Below are 21100 nucleotides of genomic sequence, written 5' to 3'. Positions count from 1 at the left end.
GCATTTATACTCCTGATTTTCTTCCAAGAACTTTATAGCTGTTATATCTAGAACTTTGAGGCTGGAGGAATGGCTTAATGATTAAGAACACTTGCTGCTTTCCCATAGGACCTGAATTCAGTGCCCAGCACCTATATCAGATAGCTCTCTCCAGGAATCCGATGCCCTCTGGCCTCTGTGGGCACCTGCATACATGCATGCTTGCTCACATGCACACACACACACACACACACACACAGTTTATTGATCTTTAGAGCTTTGATTTAGTTAATTTTATATCTAGTACGAGGTAAAGATCTTTCCTGATAGCTGGGTGGTAGTAGTGCACGCCTTTAATCCCAACACTTGAGAGGCAGAGGCAGGCAGATCTCTGTGAGTTCAAGGCTAGCCTGGTCTACAAGAGCTGGTATCAAGACAGCCAGGGTTGTTACACAGAGAACCCCTGTTCTCTTGAAATGCCAACCCCCCTCCAAAAAAAGAAATCTTTTCTGTTGTCCAAATATCATTTGTTTTGTTTTGTTTTGTTTTGTTTTGTTTTGTTTTGTTTTGTTTTGTTTTGAGACAGGCTATCCTGTAGTCTAGACTGGCCTCAGACTCCCTATATAACTGCTGATTCTCCTGCCTCCACATCCAAATGCTGGGATTATGATATATACCATCACGCCAGACATATGGAGTTCTGGGGTTGAAGCTCAGGACTTTCTACTGGGAAAGGACTCAGCTAACCTGGCTACATCCCCAGCACCCAAATGCCGTTGGTTTAAAAAACTATCCTTTCACTCTTTTCGCATCATGTGTTCTTGATATTCTTGTCAAAATTCAAGTGGCCTTAACTTTGAGAGTTTATCTCTGTCTTCTTCAATTTATGAGGGTTTTTTGTTTGTTTTGTTGTTTTTGCCTTAGTCCTTCTTTATTTCATGAAGTGCTAAGGGTAATATCTACCTAGTAGCCAGGAGTAGAGATTTTGTTGGTAAAACTTCACTTTTGTGTCTCTGTAGCCTCTTTCAGTCTTTGTTTTACTCCCTGTAAAGAGGTTTCTTTTGATCAAGGGTAAATTTATTTGGTTTTTACATTAGTTACTCTTCTGTTGCTATGATAGACACCATGACCAAGACCGCTTACGGAAGAAAGAGTTTACTTGGTTTACAGTTCCAGAGGGTTGGAGGCTATAATGGCAGGGACAGCATGGCAGCAGGCACGACAGCTGGAGCAGGAATCAGAAAGCTTCAAGGTCTTTGAACTCTCAGAGCATTCCTACTGTGGCACACCTCTTCTAACAAGGCCATACCTAACCTAAACCTCCCCAATGACACCAACTAGAACCAGGAGATCAAATGCCACAGACTATGGGGTACATTTTTCATTTAAACCACCATAGTTCTAATTTGCCTTTTTATATGAGGTGTGTTGAATCATCATTTACTTTTTCATTATTTTAAATCTTTTCTAAAGTGAATAGCATAATTTTATTTACTTTGAAGTAGAATTATTGAATCCATTAAGTTATTGTTTAACTTAAGAAACTTTGTTTTAAAAACACTCTTCTCAACAATATACATAATAATTTTTGTGTGTGTTTTTTTTTGTTTTTTGAGACAGGGTTTCTCTGTGTAGTCTTGGCTTTCCTGTAGACCAGGGTATCCTCATACTCACAGAGATCCACATGCCTCTGCCTCCTAAATGCTGGGATTAAAGGCATGAACTGTATTTTCATCTCTGTTTTCTTCTTTTGTCACAGGTGATCCTTTCAAGGATGATCCTTTTGGAAAAATTGGTCAGTATGTTTTTTTTAGTTTCTTCTTTAATTCTTTTCTGCTTAAATATAACCTTTTACTGTATTTTGAGACAAGAACACACAGCTTGGGTCGTCCTAGGAAGGGAACTGCTTTTTATTAAAACCGCTTTAAAGCCAAGGCAAGATGCTAAAATATTTAGAGAGTGATTAGAGCCTTGTGAGTGTGAATGTGCGTGCGCGCGCACACGTATGATTAAACTCAGGGCTTTGCACATGCTAGGCAAGTATTCTACTACACCTCCAACCCAAGCCTCACTTTTTTTTCCTTTTTGGGGGGTTTGTTTCTTTGAGACTGGGTTTCTCAGTAGCTTTGGAGCCTGTCCTGGAACTAGCTCTTATAGCTCAGGCTGGCCTTGAACTCATAAAAAAGGAAATGTGAGGTTCTGCAGGAATTCAAGTGACTTTTTAGTTTTTGAAAGTCAAGCAAAGTCTGTTCAAAGAGGACAGTTTTGTTGATTTTGAAAGAAAAACACCAGGGCAGGCAAGCTGTAAATCTCAACAATTTCTTAGAGGAAGGGAATGGAGAAGAGAAGGGATAGGCAGTGTTATCAGTAAGCTAGCATGGAGGTCAGTCGTGTAATGGGCAAACCAGCTACACTGTAAGGACAGGAGCTTTAAAAAAAAGTAAGAGAGCTCCAAGTATCAGAATATGCAAACTTAGACTCTGGCCAGCATTGGAGAGGGACAAAAAAGAAGTAAAAAGAAATGGTTTTGACTTTTTGAGTCTGAATGGTGGACAGACGTAGCTCATAGGGAATGCTTCAAAATGTCTTTTAATTGAAATAGTGATAATGCCTATAAAGTAGTAGTGAATTATAATGGGTTTTCAGTTTTTTATATTTGTTCCTTTTTTCTCTTTAGATCCATTTGGTGGTGATCCTTTCAAAGGTTCAGATCCATTTGCATCTGACTGCTTTTTTAAGCAGTCTTCTACTGACCCTTTTACCACATCAAATGCTGACCCTTTCAGTGCATCCAGCAATAGCAGTAATACATCGGTAAGTGGCAGATTTAAAAATTCAGACAGCTAAACAAATATCCTAAGGAAATTTCTTGAATATACAGTGATAGAACCTGCCTTTTGATTGTTCTTAATGGCCCATATGAAATTTGTCTGGCTTCCACCCATGCAAGTTTTTGTCTCATGTAATATTTCATACTTTGATCATCCACTGGAGATGACTAGGATGCTTTAGCATGTCCAAAAATGGAGTCCATCCTTATCTCATTGCTGATATTAAATAGAAGAGACTGGAAATCCAAAAGCCTGTCTTACGTAAAACTTTGGGGTTGGGGGGAACGAGACAGGGTTTCTCTGTAGCTTTGGAGCCTGTCCTGGAACTTTTAGTTCTTGTAGACCAGCCTGGCCTCAAACTCACAGAGATCCAACTACCTGCCTCTGCCTCCTCAGTGCTAGGATTAAAAGTGTGCACCACTGCCGCCCGGCTTTAAGTAAAACTTTTTATAAATATCTGTTGTATTATTGAAGGAATACAAATTACTTAAAGAGCATTAATATTTTAGAAAATAAAATAATTCATGTTGTTTTATAGTTATACCTGGAGTGTTAATCTTGAAAAGTATAAATTCCCACTGACTGTCAGGCTCTCTTGAGTACATGTCTACGGCCTCTGTTTAGTAGCCACAGGCTGATCCAAAGCCTCTCTATGCTGCATAGTCATTGTCTCTAATCTTCAATTTCACTTTAAAATTGATACTCCTGCTTTAAAAAATTTAGACATTTTTGGTTGTGAGCCTATCCTTTAGTGACTGAGCCATTTTTCCCGTTATTTATGTTGGGCAGTAGTGGTGATGGCATATGCCTTTAGTCCTAACACTGGAGAGGTGGAGTCAGGTGAATATCTGAGTTTGAGGCCAGCCTGGTCTGCAAAGAGAAATTCAGAGCTACACAGAGAAACCCTGTCTCAAAAACAAAAAAACAAAAACAAAATCTTTTTTTTAAAAAAAATCATGTTACTTTAATTTGCTCTGGATATTTTGTATCTGAAGACTTTAAAAAAAAAAACACTTATATAGGACTGGAGAGATGGCTCAGTGTTTAAGAACACTGGCTGCTTTTCCAGAGTACCCAGGTTCAATTGCCAGCACCTACATGGCAGCTCACAACTGTCTATAACTCCAGTTTCCTGGGATCTGATACCTTCACACCAATGCACATAAAATAAAGTTAAAAATAAGTTTTAAAAAATTATATATAGAGAGAGGCTGAAGAGATGGCTCAGCAGGTAACAGACTTGGGTTCAGTTCTCTACACCCACCAACAGCTCACAACTGTCTGTTACTCCAGTTTCAGGGGATCTGACACCCTCTTCTGGCCTCCACAGACTACAGGCCGGCATGCATACAAGCAGGAACACACACACATACATGCAGCCTGAACACTCATATACATAAAATAAGAATAAATTTTAAAAACTTATATCCTGGATATTTAGAAATACTCAGAATAATACAATGAAATTGTGTTATTTTTTATTTTATTTTGTTTGTTCTTTTTTTAGAGACTTTTCGAGGCAGCAATCTCATTTCTGTTAGTAAACTGGACCTAGAGGGACACAATTAATTGATAGGCATTTTACATGACTGTTTTTGTCATTTATTATTCTTAGGTGAAGATTACTTCCTTAAAAGAATAATGAGCCAGATGTGTTTCAGGCCTGTAATTCTAGTGCTTAGGAGGTAGGGTCAAGAGACTTGGGAGTTCAAGGTCGTTCCTCAGCTGTTAGTGAGTTTGAGGCCATCCTGGGCTATGTGAGATGAAATATGAACAGAAGAGTAATGTAATATATGGGAGGTTAACAGAGGTTAGATTAATAGTACTCCCTGCCCTCACCCCACCCCCCAAGACAGGGTTTCTCTGTCTGGCTGTCCTGTAACTCTCTCTGTAAACCAGACTGGCTTTGGACTTACTATGTAGTTGAAGCTGGCTTTTTTTTTTTTTTTTTTTTGTTTTTCGAGACAGGGTTTCTCTGTGGTTTTGGAGCCTGTCCTGGAACTAGCTCTTGTAGACCAGGCTGGTCTCGAACTCACAGAGATCTGCCTGCCTCTGCCTCCCGAGTGCTGGGATTAAAGGCGTGCACCACCACCGCCCAGCATTGAAGCTGGCTTTAAACTCTAGATCTTCTGGCCTCTACCTCCCTGGTGCTAGGATTGCAAGGCATGTACCACCATGAAGTCAGGCATATATGACCATTATTCTGTTTTGTTTTGTTTTGTTTTGTTTGAGACTTGGTTTCTCTATGTAACAACCTCAGCTGGCCTGGAACTTACTCTGTATACCAGGCTAACCTTGAACTCTCAGAGATCTGCCTGCCTCTGCCTACTGAGTGCTGGAATTAAAGGAGTAGGCTGCCATGCCCAGCGTGACCATTGTTCTTTTCTGGGCAGTCCACTCTGTCTCATCCCTGTTTGATGAAGAAGTAGAATAAACCTGACACCCACAAGTGCATTACTTCTTCCCTCCTTGGGTGTTGTGTATGTGCCTTCCTCTTAAGGGCAGAATCCTAGATTTTTATTTTTGATTTTGTTTTGTTTTGTTTTGTTTTGTTTTATGATAGTGTTTCTCTGTCCAATCCTGGTGGTCCTGTAGCTCACTAAGTAGACCAGACTGGCCTCAAATTGACCATGATCCACTTGTCTCTGCCTCCTAAATTCTGGGATTAAAGGCCTGTGACACTAAGCCCTGCTAGATTTGTTACACAGTGTTAAAGAAAATGGTAGTATTTGGAGTAAAAAGGGGATAGTAGTGAAAAACTGTTGAAGTCTAAATAAAGCCTGTAACTGTAATTTAGGTTTTTCTTCTGGTGTCAAATCATTAGTTTTAGGCCAGGCGGTAGTGGTACACACCTTTAATCCCAGCACTCGGGAGGCAGAGGCAGGTGGATCTCTTGAGTTTGAGGCTAACCTGGTCTACAAGAGCTAGTCAGGACAGACACCAAAGCAACACAGAGAAACTCTATCTCGATAAATGAATAAATATCCTTAGTTTTAGTAAATAGGCCATGATTACATGAAATGTTAATATTAGAGGTAGCTAGAAGTGCATGTGGGAACTTTGTACTGTCTTCACACCTCTTCTGTAAGTCTAAGTCATTTCACACTAAAACGTTCACATAAGCACTTATAAAGCAAAAGAATTGAATACCATCAAAGCCAGAGTACTGGTCACCTCTCCAGGGCTGGGTAATACAACTCAGTGACAGGGCTTAGTTAGCATGTGTGAGCTCTGGGTTCAGTCCCAGTACTACCAAAAAGTGACCTGCAGAAGAGGGGTTGGGATTGTGGTTGGCAAGAGGCACATGAAGCAACTGAGTGTTGGGACCTTCCTGAGAGATGACTGCATAAAACTTGTTAAATTATACATATGCCTCATACTTTTTAGAATAAATATTTTACAGTCAAAGAGAGTAATTATTTTCATTCATTGAGACTACATATAAGGAAAGGGAAAACTGTGTTCCAGATGTTTATATTTTCTAATAAAGAATTTTGTAAAGTATTTTTTAGGTTTGACAGTAAAATTCCAGCTATGAAATGTTGCCTTTCAGTCATAGATTTGTACCGTTCCTATAGGTAGAAACTTGGAAGCACAATGATCCATTTGCTCCTGGTGGAACAGTTGTTGCAGCTAGTGATTCAGGTAAAGACCTTGTTTGTCAGTCCTATTAGTACTCATCATTGCTTCTTCTTTAAGACTTTCTTCTCAACATTTTTGCTCTATTCATTATGACTTTTAAATTGATGTGTAATTATTTCCATTTATAGCATGCTGGTAATAGCAGCAACAAGTATTTGTGTATCACTTTTTACTTTCCTTATTCATTATCTCATTTATCATTCACCTTCAAGGTTTTTCTAGACTACATACTGTGTTCAGTGTCAGTAAAACCAAGAAGCTTTTGCTTTATACAGTGTGGTGTTGAGCTGAAAAGAAGATCGGTCAGTGGGTAAGAGCACTTGCTGTATAAGCCTTCAGACCTGAGTCTGAATCCTAGCACTTGTATAAAAAGCTGACTGCACTTGACTATAACCTCAGCATTGAGGAACAGAGACAGGTGGATACTGACAGCACACTTGCCTACTAGCCAGCTAGTCTATTCAAGATGATGAGCTTCTGGCTCAGTGAGAGACCTTGTCTTAAGGCAATAAGGTAGGGAACTGTAAAGGAAAACATCCAATGTTCTACCCTGACCTTGCCATGAACATTCATGTGCAAACCACACATATGAACATGTATAAACATGCACACAAATACATGAAAGGAAAAAAATATTAAAATTAGCAGGGTGTAATGATAACACTTTAAAATCCTAGTTCTCAGGATGCGGTAGGATTGCTATAAGTTCATGGCCAGCCTGAGCTACATAATATGAACTACATAGTGAATGTCAGACTAGCCTGGACTATAAAATAAGAACTTTTTTTGGTTGTTTTTTGGTTTTGTTTTTGAAAAAAAGGAGGTGACTGGAGAGATGGCTCAGCAGTTAAGAGCATTTGCTACTCTTGCAGAAGACCTATGTTCAGGTCTAAAACCTACCTTTTGGCTCACAGCAGTCCTAATTTCCAGGTTCAGGGGATCCAGTGCCATCTTCTGACCTCCATGGACAGCAGGTGCACATGTGATGCACATGTGCACATGCAGGCAAAACACTCTTCTACATGAAATAAATCTTAAAACGAGGCCCACATAAATATTCTCCAGTATATTTTACTTTCTTGTGAGCACTTCTTTCTCTTAACCCTGGTGTTCAACCCTATAAAGTGTTGTTTGGCATTTACTCCTAAAGATTTTAGCCTAAGTTTAAAAGTGATTGGCTTCAAATGAGTAATAAAAATTGTTTTTAATATAAAGAGGTTCTGTTAAAATACAGAGAAAAATCTAAGCATGAGGAAACTAAGTTCTAGAATATTAATAACTAACTTGATCAAGGTTACAGTTTATGAAAAGATAAACCAGTTGACTAGATTCAATCCTAGGTCTGATGGAATCTTAAAACATTTTCAAAACGGGTTGTGGTGGCTCACGCCTTTAGTCCCAGCACTCAGGAGAATCTCTGTGAGTTTGAAGCCAGCCTGGTCTACAGAACAAGTTCCAGGACAGGCTGGAAGAGAAAACCAAAAATAAATAAATAGATTCAACTAAGTAACTGCTTTGTTTCCACTCTTCATTAAGAATAAGACAGATAGTAGGCTGGCTACTGCTTGGGAGCATAGGAAATTAGAGGAAAGTAAATTCAGACATGAATGCTTTAATATCATGTGGCTAGTAGGATGTGTTATTTTCTCGGGTTGTTGATGTGACCAAGTAGTTTATGATATAGAGGGATTAGTACAAATGCCTCAACAAATTGGATCTCTTAGGTTGAACGAATTGTCGTAAGGTTCAGCATGACTGAATTTTAGGGAATTGGGTTTTAACCCCCAGCATGAGTAGCAAGAATGAGGAATAAAAAGCAGATATGGAACAGATGAGTTACTCTAATGCTGGGTACTAATCACATTTAGAATTGTGGGCTTTCAAAATCAGTTTTTAAAATGAGTAAATTTCTGTTTATTTCATATATATGTTTAATTTATATTAGTTAAAAATCATTGTCTTCTATTACTGCTAAAATATGGTTGTTATGAAAGTACATTAAGTGCTTGAGTTCTTTTCAGCACTTGCTTGCTCCTGGTGGATAGACACTGCATACTGTGGAAGAAAAGCAGTAAGGAAAGCCAGTCCAGAACCTGTTTCTATATACTCTGTTCTCACTTGTAAGCGTGATGTTTCTACTTTAGATGAGATTAGTTTTGGTGTGTGTGTGTGTGTCTGTGTCTCTGTCTGTCTATCTGTCTGTGTGACTGTGTATAATATCTTACTAGACCCAGATTGAGGAAATACAGTGTCTGTCTAGGTGCTGATTAAAGCTGTGCCCAGTAAGATACGAATGTTTCTTTGCAGGTACATTTTACTCAGGGTATCTCTTGAAGACTGTGAGGTTGACCTTGATAATCTTACATTTAAAGGGTATAGAGGTGAGGGGGAGGTCTTCATCTTAGGATTCTTTGGTAAGCAGTTACTCTTTGGGGGAACTTTTTCTTTAGGATTTTTTGTATGTTTGGTTGGTTGGGTTTTTGTTTGTTTGATTTTGGTTTTTCAAGGCAGGATTTCTCCATGAAACAATCCTGACTGTCCTCAAATTTACTCTGTAAGCCAGGCTGGCCTTGAACTCACAGAGATCCGCCTGCCTCTACCTCCCTAGGGCTAGAATTAAAGGTGTGTGTCACCACGACTGGCCATCTCTTTTTATTTTTAATCACAGGTTCTTAGTGCAAATCTATCCTGGAAACTTGAGCAGGTGTGCCTTACCTCCTCCAGCATACACACCCAGATCTGTGCCTGTGACAGCTGGCTAGGATGGGGGAAATATCTGACAAATTCAAACTACTTATCAATTATAGATAACTGTGGAACAAAGTAGAATACAGTCATTGCGGTAGTGAATGAAGAACTCACTTCTTGCTGTGGAAAACCTCCTGGGTTTGTGGAAGAGGTAGCATTTGAAATGAGACTTGAGTGATGTGTGTGAAATGTGTGGCTAATGACCCTTTAAAGTGTTTGATACCATTATGAGAGATGATTTGGCCAAGCACAGTGTCACATGACTGTGATCTTGGCACTTGAGAGACTGATAGACAGAAAAAAAGTTATATGCCATCCTGGGCTGTACTTTCCTCAGAACAAACAGCAATTAAATGAAGTCCATAGGAGCTGTTTGACATGTGTTCCAGAGCTTAAACACCCCACCTTCAACTAGACCTGCTTTGCTCCTGGGTCATTTACAGCTGGTTTATACAAAGGCATACACCATACGGGATTTTCAGTAGATACCTTGTCTGTATAGACACCAGTCATAAATTTAGGAATGTTTATTCTGAAGGTTACCGAACAAAACACGGACATGAGATATGGTGTCTTACACTGATTTTTCTTTGCTGTTTCTAGCCGCAGACCCTTTCGCTTCTGTTTTTGGAAATGAATCATTTGGAGATGGATTTGCTGACTTCAGCACATTGTCAAAGGTAATCTGCAGTGATTAATAGGAAGAAACAATACATCATGTTCCATCAAATGAACGGCCTTCTTATAGTTAGAGCCTTCTCACAAATGTGGATAGAACTGCGTCAGTCTGTAGCAGGGCTGGTTACAGATGGATGTTACAGATCAGCTGTAAAGTAATCGAATTTCTATATGTAGGAGGCAGTGGTACAGGTGGTTACATTTTCTTCTGAAAGGTCTACTCAGTGTCAGCGTTAGAGTTGTCTCTCTGTTTAAATGTTTTTTCCAGCTGAATTACATTTTTTCCCTGTGTCCTTTCTGGGTCATTAGCCACAACATTCATTCCATCTCCTGTATACCTATTTGATTTTATCCTTTGAAGTTATTAGCATCTGCACCAAGATAAAATCCAGTGCTGGGTGTCTGCCACCCACTGTCCAGCATAGCTGTAGTATTGATTCAGGCTAAGAGAAAAATATTTGAAGATATGCAAAATTGTCTGTCCCTGTGGAACATTTGACAGTGTCCAGAGACATTTGTGGTTCTCAGAACTAGGCTCGTATCTAGTGATTTCATCCTCCTGTACACTGCAGAGCCACCATTCCCACTCCCTGGATGTAGTTACTCCATCCCAAAAAGTTAGCTGTGCAACTGTTGAAAAACACTGGCCTAGCCCAGTGGTGGTGGCCCACGCCTTTAATCCCAGCACTCAGGAGGCAGAGCAGGCAGATCTACAGAACAAGACAGCCAGGCCTACATGAAAAAACCCTGTCTCAAAAAAACAAAAAAGAAAAAAAGGAAGTTTATCATTGGCCTAAATAAATCGTAATCTGATTTGTTACAGGAAAGCCAATAATCCTCATATGTTTAAAAGTCAGGGTTTTCAAACCAACATTAAGACTTAATATTTGGAGCTGGAAAGATGGCTTAATGGTTAAGAGCATTGACTACTCTTTCAGAGGACCTTGATTCAACTCCCAGCACCCAAATGGCAGCTCACAACTGTCTGTAATTCCAGTTCCAGGGGATCTGACACCCATGGCAAAACATCAATGCATATATAAAGTAAAAATAAATAAATTTTTAAAAAGACAACATTCCACAGGATCAGTTTACTTTTGAAAAATTGACTCTCCGATCATCTTCATAGTCTCTCTGATTTCCTTGTCTTGCCCATATGTAAGCGCGCTGAGAAGCGTAGAATCAGCCTTTTTTTTTATTTCATTTTCATTCAACTCAGACGATCTTTTTGTACCTCAAGAAGTTTGTGTTGCTTAATGCTTACTTAATAAGTCTTTAATCTTTTTGTTTTGATGTCTGTTGGCTCTTGATAAGTAAAGCTATGAGAATACCTGCTCATACAGATGAATTGTAATCCTGTTTGTTCTTGAATGTAAAGGGTAAAATGTCACTTTGGGGAATTCAAATAAAACTGCTGATATGTAAAGCATTCATCTGAATACTATATGACCATGTGTATATCAAACTGTATAAACATTTCTTTTTAAACAAAGGTCAACAATGAAGATCCTTTTAATCCTTCCACATCAAGTTCTGCCAGTAATGTGGTCCTTCCAAACACTGTGTTAGAGGAAACATCCACCAAGAGTGAGGATGTACCTCCAGCACTGCCGCCCAAAACTGGAACTCCAACAAGACCCTGCCCGCCACCCCCTGGTATGAGAGTTGGGGCCTTTCCTGGACAAATGTATGCCTTTTCCCTCTAGAAAGTATTGTGCGGGCCTTTCTTACGTTGTTTTGTATTACATAAAGGCTGTGAACAAGAACCAAGCACTTAGCATAAGCTTGCTGCTGACCTCTCCAGCTAGGCATGTGCCCCTTCCCCTCCCCATTTAGATAAAGTTTGGGTGACATCTCTTTGTTTTTGTTTTGTTTTTTTGGAAACCCATTAATTATTATTTGGATAGCAGTTTCTTGTACTCTGGTTTTTAAATTAATTTTCTTGAGAAAAAAACAAATACAAAGTCTCTGTAAATCTTTTATTTTTTATTTATTATTGTTTAGAAAAAAGCAAGGAAGTGGCAGACAAGAGTGACAAAAAAGAACTGCTTGCCCTTTAAAACTCATTTAGTTTATAATAGACATTTGTTTTGTTTAGCTGGCCTGGAACTTGGTTTGTAGACAAAACTGGCCTTGAACTCAAAACTCTTGAATAAACCACCTGCCTCTGCCTCCTGAATATGAGGTTTAAAGATGTGTACCTTTACACCCGGCTCCAGATGTCTGACTTTAAAATTTTCTTTTAGTCTAGGAACAAATTGTAGGGTTTTTGTTTTGTTTTGGTTTTTGCTTGGTGTTGTGTTTAGCACTACACCAAGAAAAAGTTTGTTTCTATGCAGCATAAAGTATCTGTGAAGACAATTCCCCAGAGTGTGGGTAGTGCTGCCAGCTCACTGCTGGGTAACAGTTCAGCCCCAAAGTTAGATGATCACTTTTTAAAGTTTTGTTGAATAATCATTTTGCCTTTTCATAATAACTTTCCCATGGTATTTGATTGAATATCAGAACTTATGTAAATGAGTTAAGTGCTTCTCCTGTTTTAAAGAGAGTCACCTATATTATACATTGTTAAAAGTAAGTTGATCAGTCTTATATTTGAAAGTAATATTTTGTTCAAATGCTTTTACACCTGTGTGAGTATACTTTTAAAACCCAAATGCCTTAATTTGGTGTCTTAATTAAAGCTGAGAACAAGGCTAATGTGATAACTTAATAGGGCACAGGTACTTACTTGCTGCATGAGCCTGGTAACCTGTATTCAGTTCCCAGAATCTATGTGAAGGTTCAGAGACAGAACCGCGTAGTGCAAGGTTTTATTCTTTATACTCTTTTGGGGGTGCCCACCACCCAGCTCTCAAGTAAACATACACACACACACACACACACACGCACACACGGAGGCTTATTTTTACTTATAAACACCCTGCTTTAGCTTGGCTTGTTTCTTGCCGCTTTTCTTAAGTTATCATGACTACCTTTTGCCCCTGGGCGCTTATCTTTCTCTATTTCTGTTTGTTTGTTTGTTTTTGAGACAAGGTTTCTCTGTAGCTTTGGAGCCTGTCCTGGAACTACCGCTGTAGACCGGACTGGCCTCGAACTCAGAGATCCGCCTGCCTGTGCCTCCCGAGTGCACTACCACCTCCCAGCTCTTTGTCTATTTCTGTATACCTTTCTTTACTTCTTTCTCCATACTTGCTGGGTAGCTGGGTGACTGGCCCCTGATGTCCTCCTCCCCTTGTTCCCTTGCTCCTCCTCTTCCTCATTTCTCCTTCTATTTATCCTGTGCCTGCCAGCCTCATCTAGCCTTGCTCTTGACCTTGCTATTGGCCATTCAGCTCTTTATTAGACCACCAGGCAAAGAATCACAGCTTCACAGTTAAACATATTCTGCAGAAGCAGAAGCAATATGCTTTAAAATAATATTCCCCAACAGAACTAACTTCATGAAGTTGCTCTGGCAACACATGGCATACACACATGTACTGTGGCACTCATGTTCACACACACACCCCATCTATAGCATTCACAATAATAATAAGGCTGAGAACATTCAGACGTCCATTACTGTAGAAAGAGCCAAGGGAAAGAACGGTTTGTTGAAGAGGTCACTGTCCAGGTGGTCCTAGCCTGAGTTTGTGAACCCCACCACACCCCCAGTTTTAAATTAAATCTGAGACCTCATGAATGCTAGATAAGCATTCTGCCACTGAATTACATTCCCAGCTCTTTAGTATTTTGTTTTTAGTGCCCCATGTAGTCCAACTTGGTCTCAAACTGAATTCCTCCTCCTCTCTCCTGCCACATTCCAAGTGCTAGTATTAACCCCAGGCTTGGTTTTGTTTTTTATTGGTTTTGGCTGCTGTTGTTGGTTGGTTGGTTTTTCAAAGCAGGGTTTCTCAGTATAATAGTGCTACCTGTCCTGGAATTCACTTTGTAGACCAGGCTGGCTTCAAACTCAGAGATCCGCCTGCCTCTGCCTCCCAAGTGCTGGTATTAAAGGCGTGCGCCACCACTGCCTGGCTTTGGTTTTGATTTCCTTTGGGATTTTCATTGGTTTGTTTGGATTTTTCTAGTGGTACTACAGAGCAAACCTAAGGATTCATAAGCTGTACCTGGAATCATTATTTTGTGATCTTAAGTCTGTTATTTCCTATATCTAAGCCTCAGTGCTTTCGTTGTTATATGGTAGTTGTGACACAGATCCTGCCTGCCTTCACAGCACTTTCCGAAGGCAAATGTAGTGGTATGCGGTACAAGCCTCTTTTGTAAACTATGTTTATGAAAAAAATCAATTATGACTATGAGCATACTGCTATAGGAAGAACACACTTGAAGAAACTTAAATTTCTCTTTTTTTTTTTTTTTCAAAATATGCTACACACTTTAAGTAAAACTTTAAGATTGGAGAAAGCTGGGCATAATAGCACACCCCTTTAATCCCAGCACTAGAGAGGTAGAGGCAGGCAGAGCTCTGAGTTTGAGGCCAGTTTGGTCTACAGAGCAAGTTCCAAGAGGAACCCTATCTCCAGAAAACCAATCAAGCAATCAATCAATAAACAGTAAATATATATATATATGTGTGTGTGTTTATATATATATAGTGTTTATATTTTTTATATTTATATATATATTTTTTATATTTATATATAGTATTGAAACAGTGTGTTATGAATTAGCAGAGCAATGTGCTGTTATTTGGTCAAAGATTAGTCAGCAGTACATGTATAGACTGTGAACTTCTAAGTGTTGGTCAGTCTCAGCTTGAAGTTTTACAGAAGTGAGGTTTTTGTCAAGTTAATCTTATATTTTATGCTACTAAGCATTATATATGTGTAATTATACCAGAGAAAAGACGGAAGAAATTTGCCACATTTCAGAATCGCTCATCTTTGCTGCTGCTAGTGTGAGGCTGCGGCTCCAGCAGCAGAGACCAGGCTGTTGGTCCTTTACCCATTTTCCTTGTGTCTCACTACCTTCCTTAGGAGCGTGTTTCTTTAAATGGAGGAGGACTTAATCTTTGGACAAAATCATAATTCTTGGCCCATTTCCTTGTTTTGTTTTTGGACTTTATCCATTTAGCTGCCCCTGGTTTTTGAGAGAGGTGTGAAGACTTTGAGCACAGTTGGTGTGGCCATTTAAGGCAGTATTGAGAATATGCCTTGGACTCTTGCTCTGTGCACTGCCTGCAGTTCTTTAATGCTCCCTGTGAACATGTTTTGTGTGCTTGTGTTTGCTGTGTCTGCTGGTTAATTTTAATGATTTTGATCCAGGGAAAAGACCCATCAACAAATTGGATTCTTCTGATCCCTTTAAACTGAATGATCCATTTCAGCCTTTCCCAGGCAATGATAGTCCCAAAGAAAAGGATCCTGGTATGTTTTGTGATCCATTCACTTCTACTACCACTACCAATAAAGAGGCTGACCCAAGCAATTTTGCTAACTTCAGTGCTGTAAGTACTGTGAATGGGCTGTTTGGGGGAAAATCTTTGCATTTATAGTTTGAAGAGTTGACAAAGATTTCTTAGTAGCCTTCCAAATTTGCATCATTTTACAAACATACTAAAAAGTATTTTTTATTCTTCCCCCAAGCAAATTCTGTTTGGTTTGGTTTTGCTGGTTCTTAGATGATTGCATTGCTTAGCTGATTTTAGTTGTCTTGTTTCTTCTAAATAAGTTATTTTATAACCCATCTTTCAGTCTTGGTAACATAAATATAAGTAAAATCTTGACAGTTATTATTTGGCAAATGGTTGCACATGATGGTGATTTTAAAGTTTGCTGTCTGCCTACTGTTTATAATGCCGGTAACAAGCTTGTCTATTTGTAACTGTATGAGTGTTTGTGTACAAAGCTTTAGCAGTTTCTGTAAGAGGACAGTGCAAGGATTCTTTGTACAAAGCCAACTCCTTATTTACTATATTCACAGTTGTTGTCATGGTCTGTTGTTGTGATTTTTTTGATCCGTCTGTGAACCCAGTTATCATTCATACTAAACTCGTGCTCTACCGTGATAAACTGTCATGAAGATCTAAGAATTCTTTAGAAAGGCTGGAGAAGTGCTATGAGAATAGCTTCAGCAAGACCTTTATGATCATAGAAATGGAGCAGCCGATCATGGAGAAATCATATATTTCATCATTGCTCAGATAAAACAGATTTTTTTAAAAATGAAATTCTTAGAATAGCTAACAAAGTTTAATTTTTCCAGATTTTTCCTTCATACAAAGTAACATTTATTACCGCTGCCTATTCTATAAGAAGAATTTCCCTGCTTATTACCTTTTATCCTTGACTTTGGAGATTGGAGATTGAGTGGCTGAGTGCCCCTGGTCACAGCTTGCCTGTTGTTTTCTTCCTCTGAGTATTATTTGGGTCCCTTCACTAGTTATTTTGTCCCTGTGGCTACTCTGCTTACTTACAGAAGAGATGTGCAGAGGTCTTTGTACACCTAAGGCAGCTGCAGTACCTACCTTTGGTCTGTACTTTCAGGTTCCAGGGGCATCTCCTGAGTGTGAAGAACATGATAGAAATCCCTATTTTTAATATTGAAAAGAAGTAGCAAGGCAGAATTATCTTCTATGTCAGGTGGAGGTGGATTTGTTTGAAGCAGAGAAGAACTAAGAATTGACTTTCTTAGGAGATTGTGATTCTTGTTGTAAAATAACATTCTGGAAGTTTGTGATGTTCAGTTCATTATGTTAAATATGGTTCTGCAAGTCAAAACCTGGTTGGAATGAGTCTTAAACAATAGCAGAGGCATTTTACTTATTTCCTGCTCAGAGTTTCAGTACAGTACAGCATAAAGTAGCTAACAATAAAGTCCTCTGTTTTCATTGTGAGGGATTTGGGAAGTATACCAAGAGTCTCATGCACACTGCCACAGCCTTCCAGTTAATTTCACTTCTTTTGATGGCCTCCTTGTGTGTCAAGACTGAAACCAGGTAGAGCTTTGTATCTAGTTTCTACTGAAGTTGAAATTTAATTGTAATTACAAATATTTCTTCCAATCTAATCACCATCAGTATTAAGGTTTTGCTTAAACTGGGTCATTTTAGTTATATAAAACTGGGTTAAAAGTTTTTAAATATTATCAGAATCTTCAAAATATTTAAAAAATAATTTGGTTCATGTACTGTTTAATCTAGCTAATATTCTTACATTTAGCAGAATTTACCTGTTTTTGCTTTATAGTTTTGGGGTACCCTTGAAAGACCAGGTAAGGCAGCTTTTCGTATCACCAGTGGCATTGATCTTAATGATACATCATATGATACATATGGCATGTAATCCTACCACTCAGGACACAGGCAGGAGGATCATGAGTTTGAAGTCAGCTTGAGCCTATGTAGTGAGATCCTAACTTTCAAAAAAGAAAAGAAGAAAAAAAAATGCTATGTGATAAGTGATCACTAAAGTTTAAATAGCAAGCATTTTACATTGAATTGAAAGACTTACACCACTCCTATTTTTAAATCTCCTAGTCTACACTAAATATTTCTCCTTTTTTGAGACAGAATATCACTGTATGTCCCAGATTGACTTCTGATTTGCAGTCCTCCTGCCTCCATCTCCCAGATGCTAAGACTGAGGCATGTGCCACCATGCCTGTAATTTCTATGTTTTAAAGTCATGCTTTTAACGTTTATTGTATTTTTATAAACTTTTCTTCCCATAGATTGCATTAAAACTTTAAACTCAACCAGAGCTCACTAGGTAAAACATATTTTCAGAAAAACGAGGAAGTAACATTATTCCCAGAGTTCTCTAGGTAAAACAAATAGTTAATGCTCTTTTATAAAAAGTCTTCGTTATTTTTCTTATTCATTCATCTTTTGGTCTTTTAAATGGCAGTATCCCTCTGAAGAAGATATGATTGAATGGGCAAAGAGAGAAAGTGAGAGAGAAGAAGAGCAAAGACTTGCCAGACTCAATCAGCAGGAACAAGAAGACTTGGAACTGGCCATTGCACTTAGCAAGTCGGAGATCTCTGAAGCATGAAGTCAGCAGTGCTGTTCTTGAATACTGAAGCTATTTACCATGTGCATTAAACTACCTATGAGCATGGGATACAAAAAGTTTGAGAGTCCTATAAATGTGACAAAAGTGTACTTTTGGTTTTTTTTGGGGGGGTCTATTTCAACTGTGTCCTTTATTTTCTTCTTCCAAAAGCAGTACCCTAATTAGACAGCTTACTCTAGACCCCTGTTCTGGTGTGCATTTACAGTGAGCTCTTGCCTGCTTATACTATTTCCTGTAAAGCTAGAGCTAAGCCTCTGCGTTCTAGAACCTAGCAGATGTAGTTCCGCGCTGTGCTGTCCTTGTTCTGTAGTTCCTATGACAGCAACTGGAGTTCTGAAAGTGCGCAAGCGTTCTCCCTGAGCTGAGTGGTTGAAGGAGGGAGGGGAAGGGTCATCCTGTTTCTTTTGATCGGTACAAAACATTAAAAAAGCGAAGTGCATTATATGTACTTGTGGAGAAAATACATTTTGTTATTTAGAGACGTGAACATACTCCCCACTATTGAGAACTAGATGAATTAAGTTAAACCATTATTGTTCCAGGCTCAAGTAATTCCTAAATAAAAGCATTAAAGCCTTGTGTGTGAAACACATTTTTAAAACAATTTTCTCTGGACCTAAATAATTTTAAGATTAATTGCTGCGTATTTCCTAGTTTAAAAAAAGTGCTTACAAATAAAATTTATAAGGAAATTTATAAGGAAATGTTCATTTTAAGTGCTAATGAGGAAAACTTGTGACTTAAAATGCAACCTGTTAGTTTAAGCAAACACTTAGCCTGAACCCATCTGCCTTGGCAGCTGCGCTGACCTTAGTTCAGAAGTGTCCTGAACTAGAATTGGAAAGTACTTTGGTTTTCATTATGTTTTGTTTCTTTAGTGGGGCCCAGCTATTTGCAGTGATTTAATGGAAGAAGTAACACATATCCTCTTGCTTTTTGTCCATCTTAGTAGTTTCAGTTACTTCGTTTGCTTGCTTTGTTTTTTTTTTTCACTTATAAAATTAAAAAACTGTCCCCCACCCAAAATCCTGGTTTTTAAATTGAGAAAAAATTAAACAGACTTGCCAAATTCTCAGAACCTCGCCTTTGTTAGAGCCCATCTTCTGCTCACTGGCTGACAGCTGGCTTTGAAATGGACTGTGAAGTAGACTATAAATTGTATCTTTTTTTTTTAAACACGAGTTACCAATTAAGTGTTTTCAACACCAAGATAAAAATGAACCTACAAACTAATTAAAAATTTTAATTTTTAAAATTAAAAAGACACAAGTTAAGGTGGTATTGAACTGTGTTGACCAGTAACTTACTGCCTGTCCTGTAAATAAATTTACAGCGGCTAATCAGTCCATCTTGAAATGGTGCTTTTTCTTTACACACACTATTGGATGGCTGGAATTTAAAACAAACTTAAACCACTTTCTTGCACTGCTAACTTTTTTCTACTTTTGTAAATAAATATTTTAGCATAAAGTCATACATGTGAAGTAAGGGCTGAATCATAATCCCAAGGCTTTAGCAGTGATAGCTAAGTATTTGCTGCAGACATTGACGGCGAAGGTCAGGCTAGGAGTTGTGGTAGGCAGTGTTCTCTGTTCTCCTTTCCTCTCACGCTTCAGGAGAAAGGTAAGTTGACTTGAATAATCTTCTTTTGCACTGAGAAAAGTGAAAAATGTTTGAAATGCTTTAAAAATTTTTAATTAAAGAAAACTCTGGACATATTAAATATCTGTAACTTATAAATAGCAACTTCTGATGTGCAGTAAAGTTTGCCCTAATCTCCATGCTCTTAGCTGAGTCCTAGAGACTCATCCTTGGTTAAGATGTGTATACTCCGTGGGCCAATATCATACTAAAATGTGTATATATTATATAAACATATCTATATCTTCATGCTTGATTGTATAGGACGAATGTTTCAGGAGTCATTTGTGATGTTTTATGGTGTTGACCCTGGCTCCAAAGCCTGCGCTTGAAATAAAGATGAAGTTTTAACCATCTTTTACCTATTTGTTCAGCTTTATTTGAGCTTTCTTCATAGAATTTTTCTCATGTTTCAAACTTATAAATTACAGTTGTAATTACAAGAATAATAAACATTAAGAAATAAAAAATGTATTATCTATCATTTTGCATTGAAGTTTTGCACTGTTCTCTGAGGAGGGACAGGTGTGCCGTCAGTATACATTACCCTGTATGAAGTGTCTTGGACAGTATTTTCTAGAATAAATAATGTTGACTATCCCTTTTTGTTACTTTGTCCTGTTTTGTGAAAGGAAGCTAGGAAATGTGTCTGCATAGAGGTAGAGCCTGAGATCCGTGGTTGTAGCTCTGTTGAGAAGGACCTGTGTCTGTGTTTCCTTGTTCTTGGGAAGCTCCTGGTCTCGAATCCTGTTCTGCCATTTTTGAGAAAGTAACTTTCAGAAGATTCCCTAAGCCAGACGAGGTAGTGCATGCCTTTAAATCCAGGAGGCAGAAGCAAAGAGACCTCGGAGTTCTGACCAGGCTAGTCATATGGCTAGTTCCAAGTCAGCCTGAGCTGCATAGAGAGACCTCTTAAAAACAAGCAACAATAACAACAGAAGAAAGTTCTTTAGCTTCTGGTTCCCTTTACTTCGTCTTCTTCACTAGTGAGTTAGACAGTTTAACTTTGGATGGTTTCCTCTTTATTTCTTCCTTTATTTATTTATTTTTTTTTAATTTTTTTTTTTTTTGGTAGATGATGGAGGCCTTGCCGGGCGGTAGTGGCGCACGCCTTTAATCCCAGCACTTGGGAGGCAGAGGCAGGTGGATCTCTGTGAGTTAGAGACCAGCCTGGTCTACAAGAGCTAGTTCCAGGACAGGCTCCAAAACCACAGAGAAACCCTGTCTCGAAAAAACAAAAAAACAAAAACAAAAAAGATGATGGAGGCCTTGCTGTGTCAGGCTAAGCTCCAACTCAGTTTTGCCTCATTTTCATGAGTGGTTGGGACTATAAATATGTAGTACCCCACTCAGCTTGATACCTATTTAATATTAGCTCTTTTTCTTTTAAGGAAATCACCACCACCACCCTGGGTCCTCGTGCATCCCAGACCAGCACTTACCCCCGAGCTCTTGTCCCAGCCTCACATAGTAGACGTGGTGGATGTGAACCCCTATGCCAAGCATTTTGTGTGTGTGCTTGTGTTTCTTGTCTAGTTTTCATGGTAGGACTAAGGAGGG

At 38.7% G+C, this 21100-nt stretch overlaps 1 protein-coding gene across 4 annotated transcripts in view; it reads left to right on the top strand.

Moving 5' to 3' along the window:
* Eps15 (epidermal growth factor receptor pathway substrate 15) overlaps nucleotides 1-20127 on the top strand; it is a 93766-nt gene extending 73639 nt beyond the window's left edge. For 2 of the 4 annotated variants that reach the window (XM_057783492.1, XM_057783490.1), the window contains 7 exons: nucleotides 1739-1774; nucleotides 2657-2793; nucleotides 6389-6455; nucleotides 9804-9880; nucleotides 11372-11534; nucleotides 15149-15330; nucleotides 17732-20127. In XM_057783492.1, the coding sequence (XP_057639475.1) occupies nucleotides 1739-1774; nucleotides 2657-2793; nucleotides 6389-6455; nucleotides 9804-9880; nucleotides 11372-11534; nucleotides 15149-15330; nucleotides 17732-17878 (809 nt within the window). In that variant the 3' untranslated portion in view covers nucleotides 17879-20127. The remainder of the gene's footprint in view (nucleotides 1-1738; nucleotides 1775-2656; nucleotides 2794-6388; nucleotides 6456-9803; nucleotides 9881-11371; nucleotides 11535-15148; nucleotides 15331-17731) is intronic. The other 2 variants (XM_057783491.1, XM_057783493.1) reach the window with 2 other exon arrangements.
* The last annotated feature ends 973 nt before the right edge of the window (nucleotides 20128-21100 follow it).

This window comes from Chionomys nivalis, chromosome 11 (genome assembly GCF_950005125.1).
Source record: "Chionomys nivalis chromosome 11, mChiNiv1.1, whole genome shotgun sequence".
Classification (NCBI taxonomy): domain Eukaryota; kingdom Metazoa; phylum Chordata; class Mammalia; order Rodentia; family Cricetidae; genus Chionomys; species Chionomys nivalis.
The sequence above is the reverse complement of the archived record's forward strand: the minus strand, read 5'-3'. Positions and strand labels throughout refer to the sequence as shown.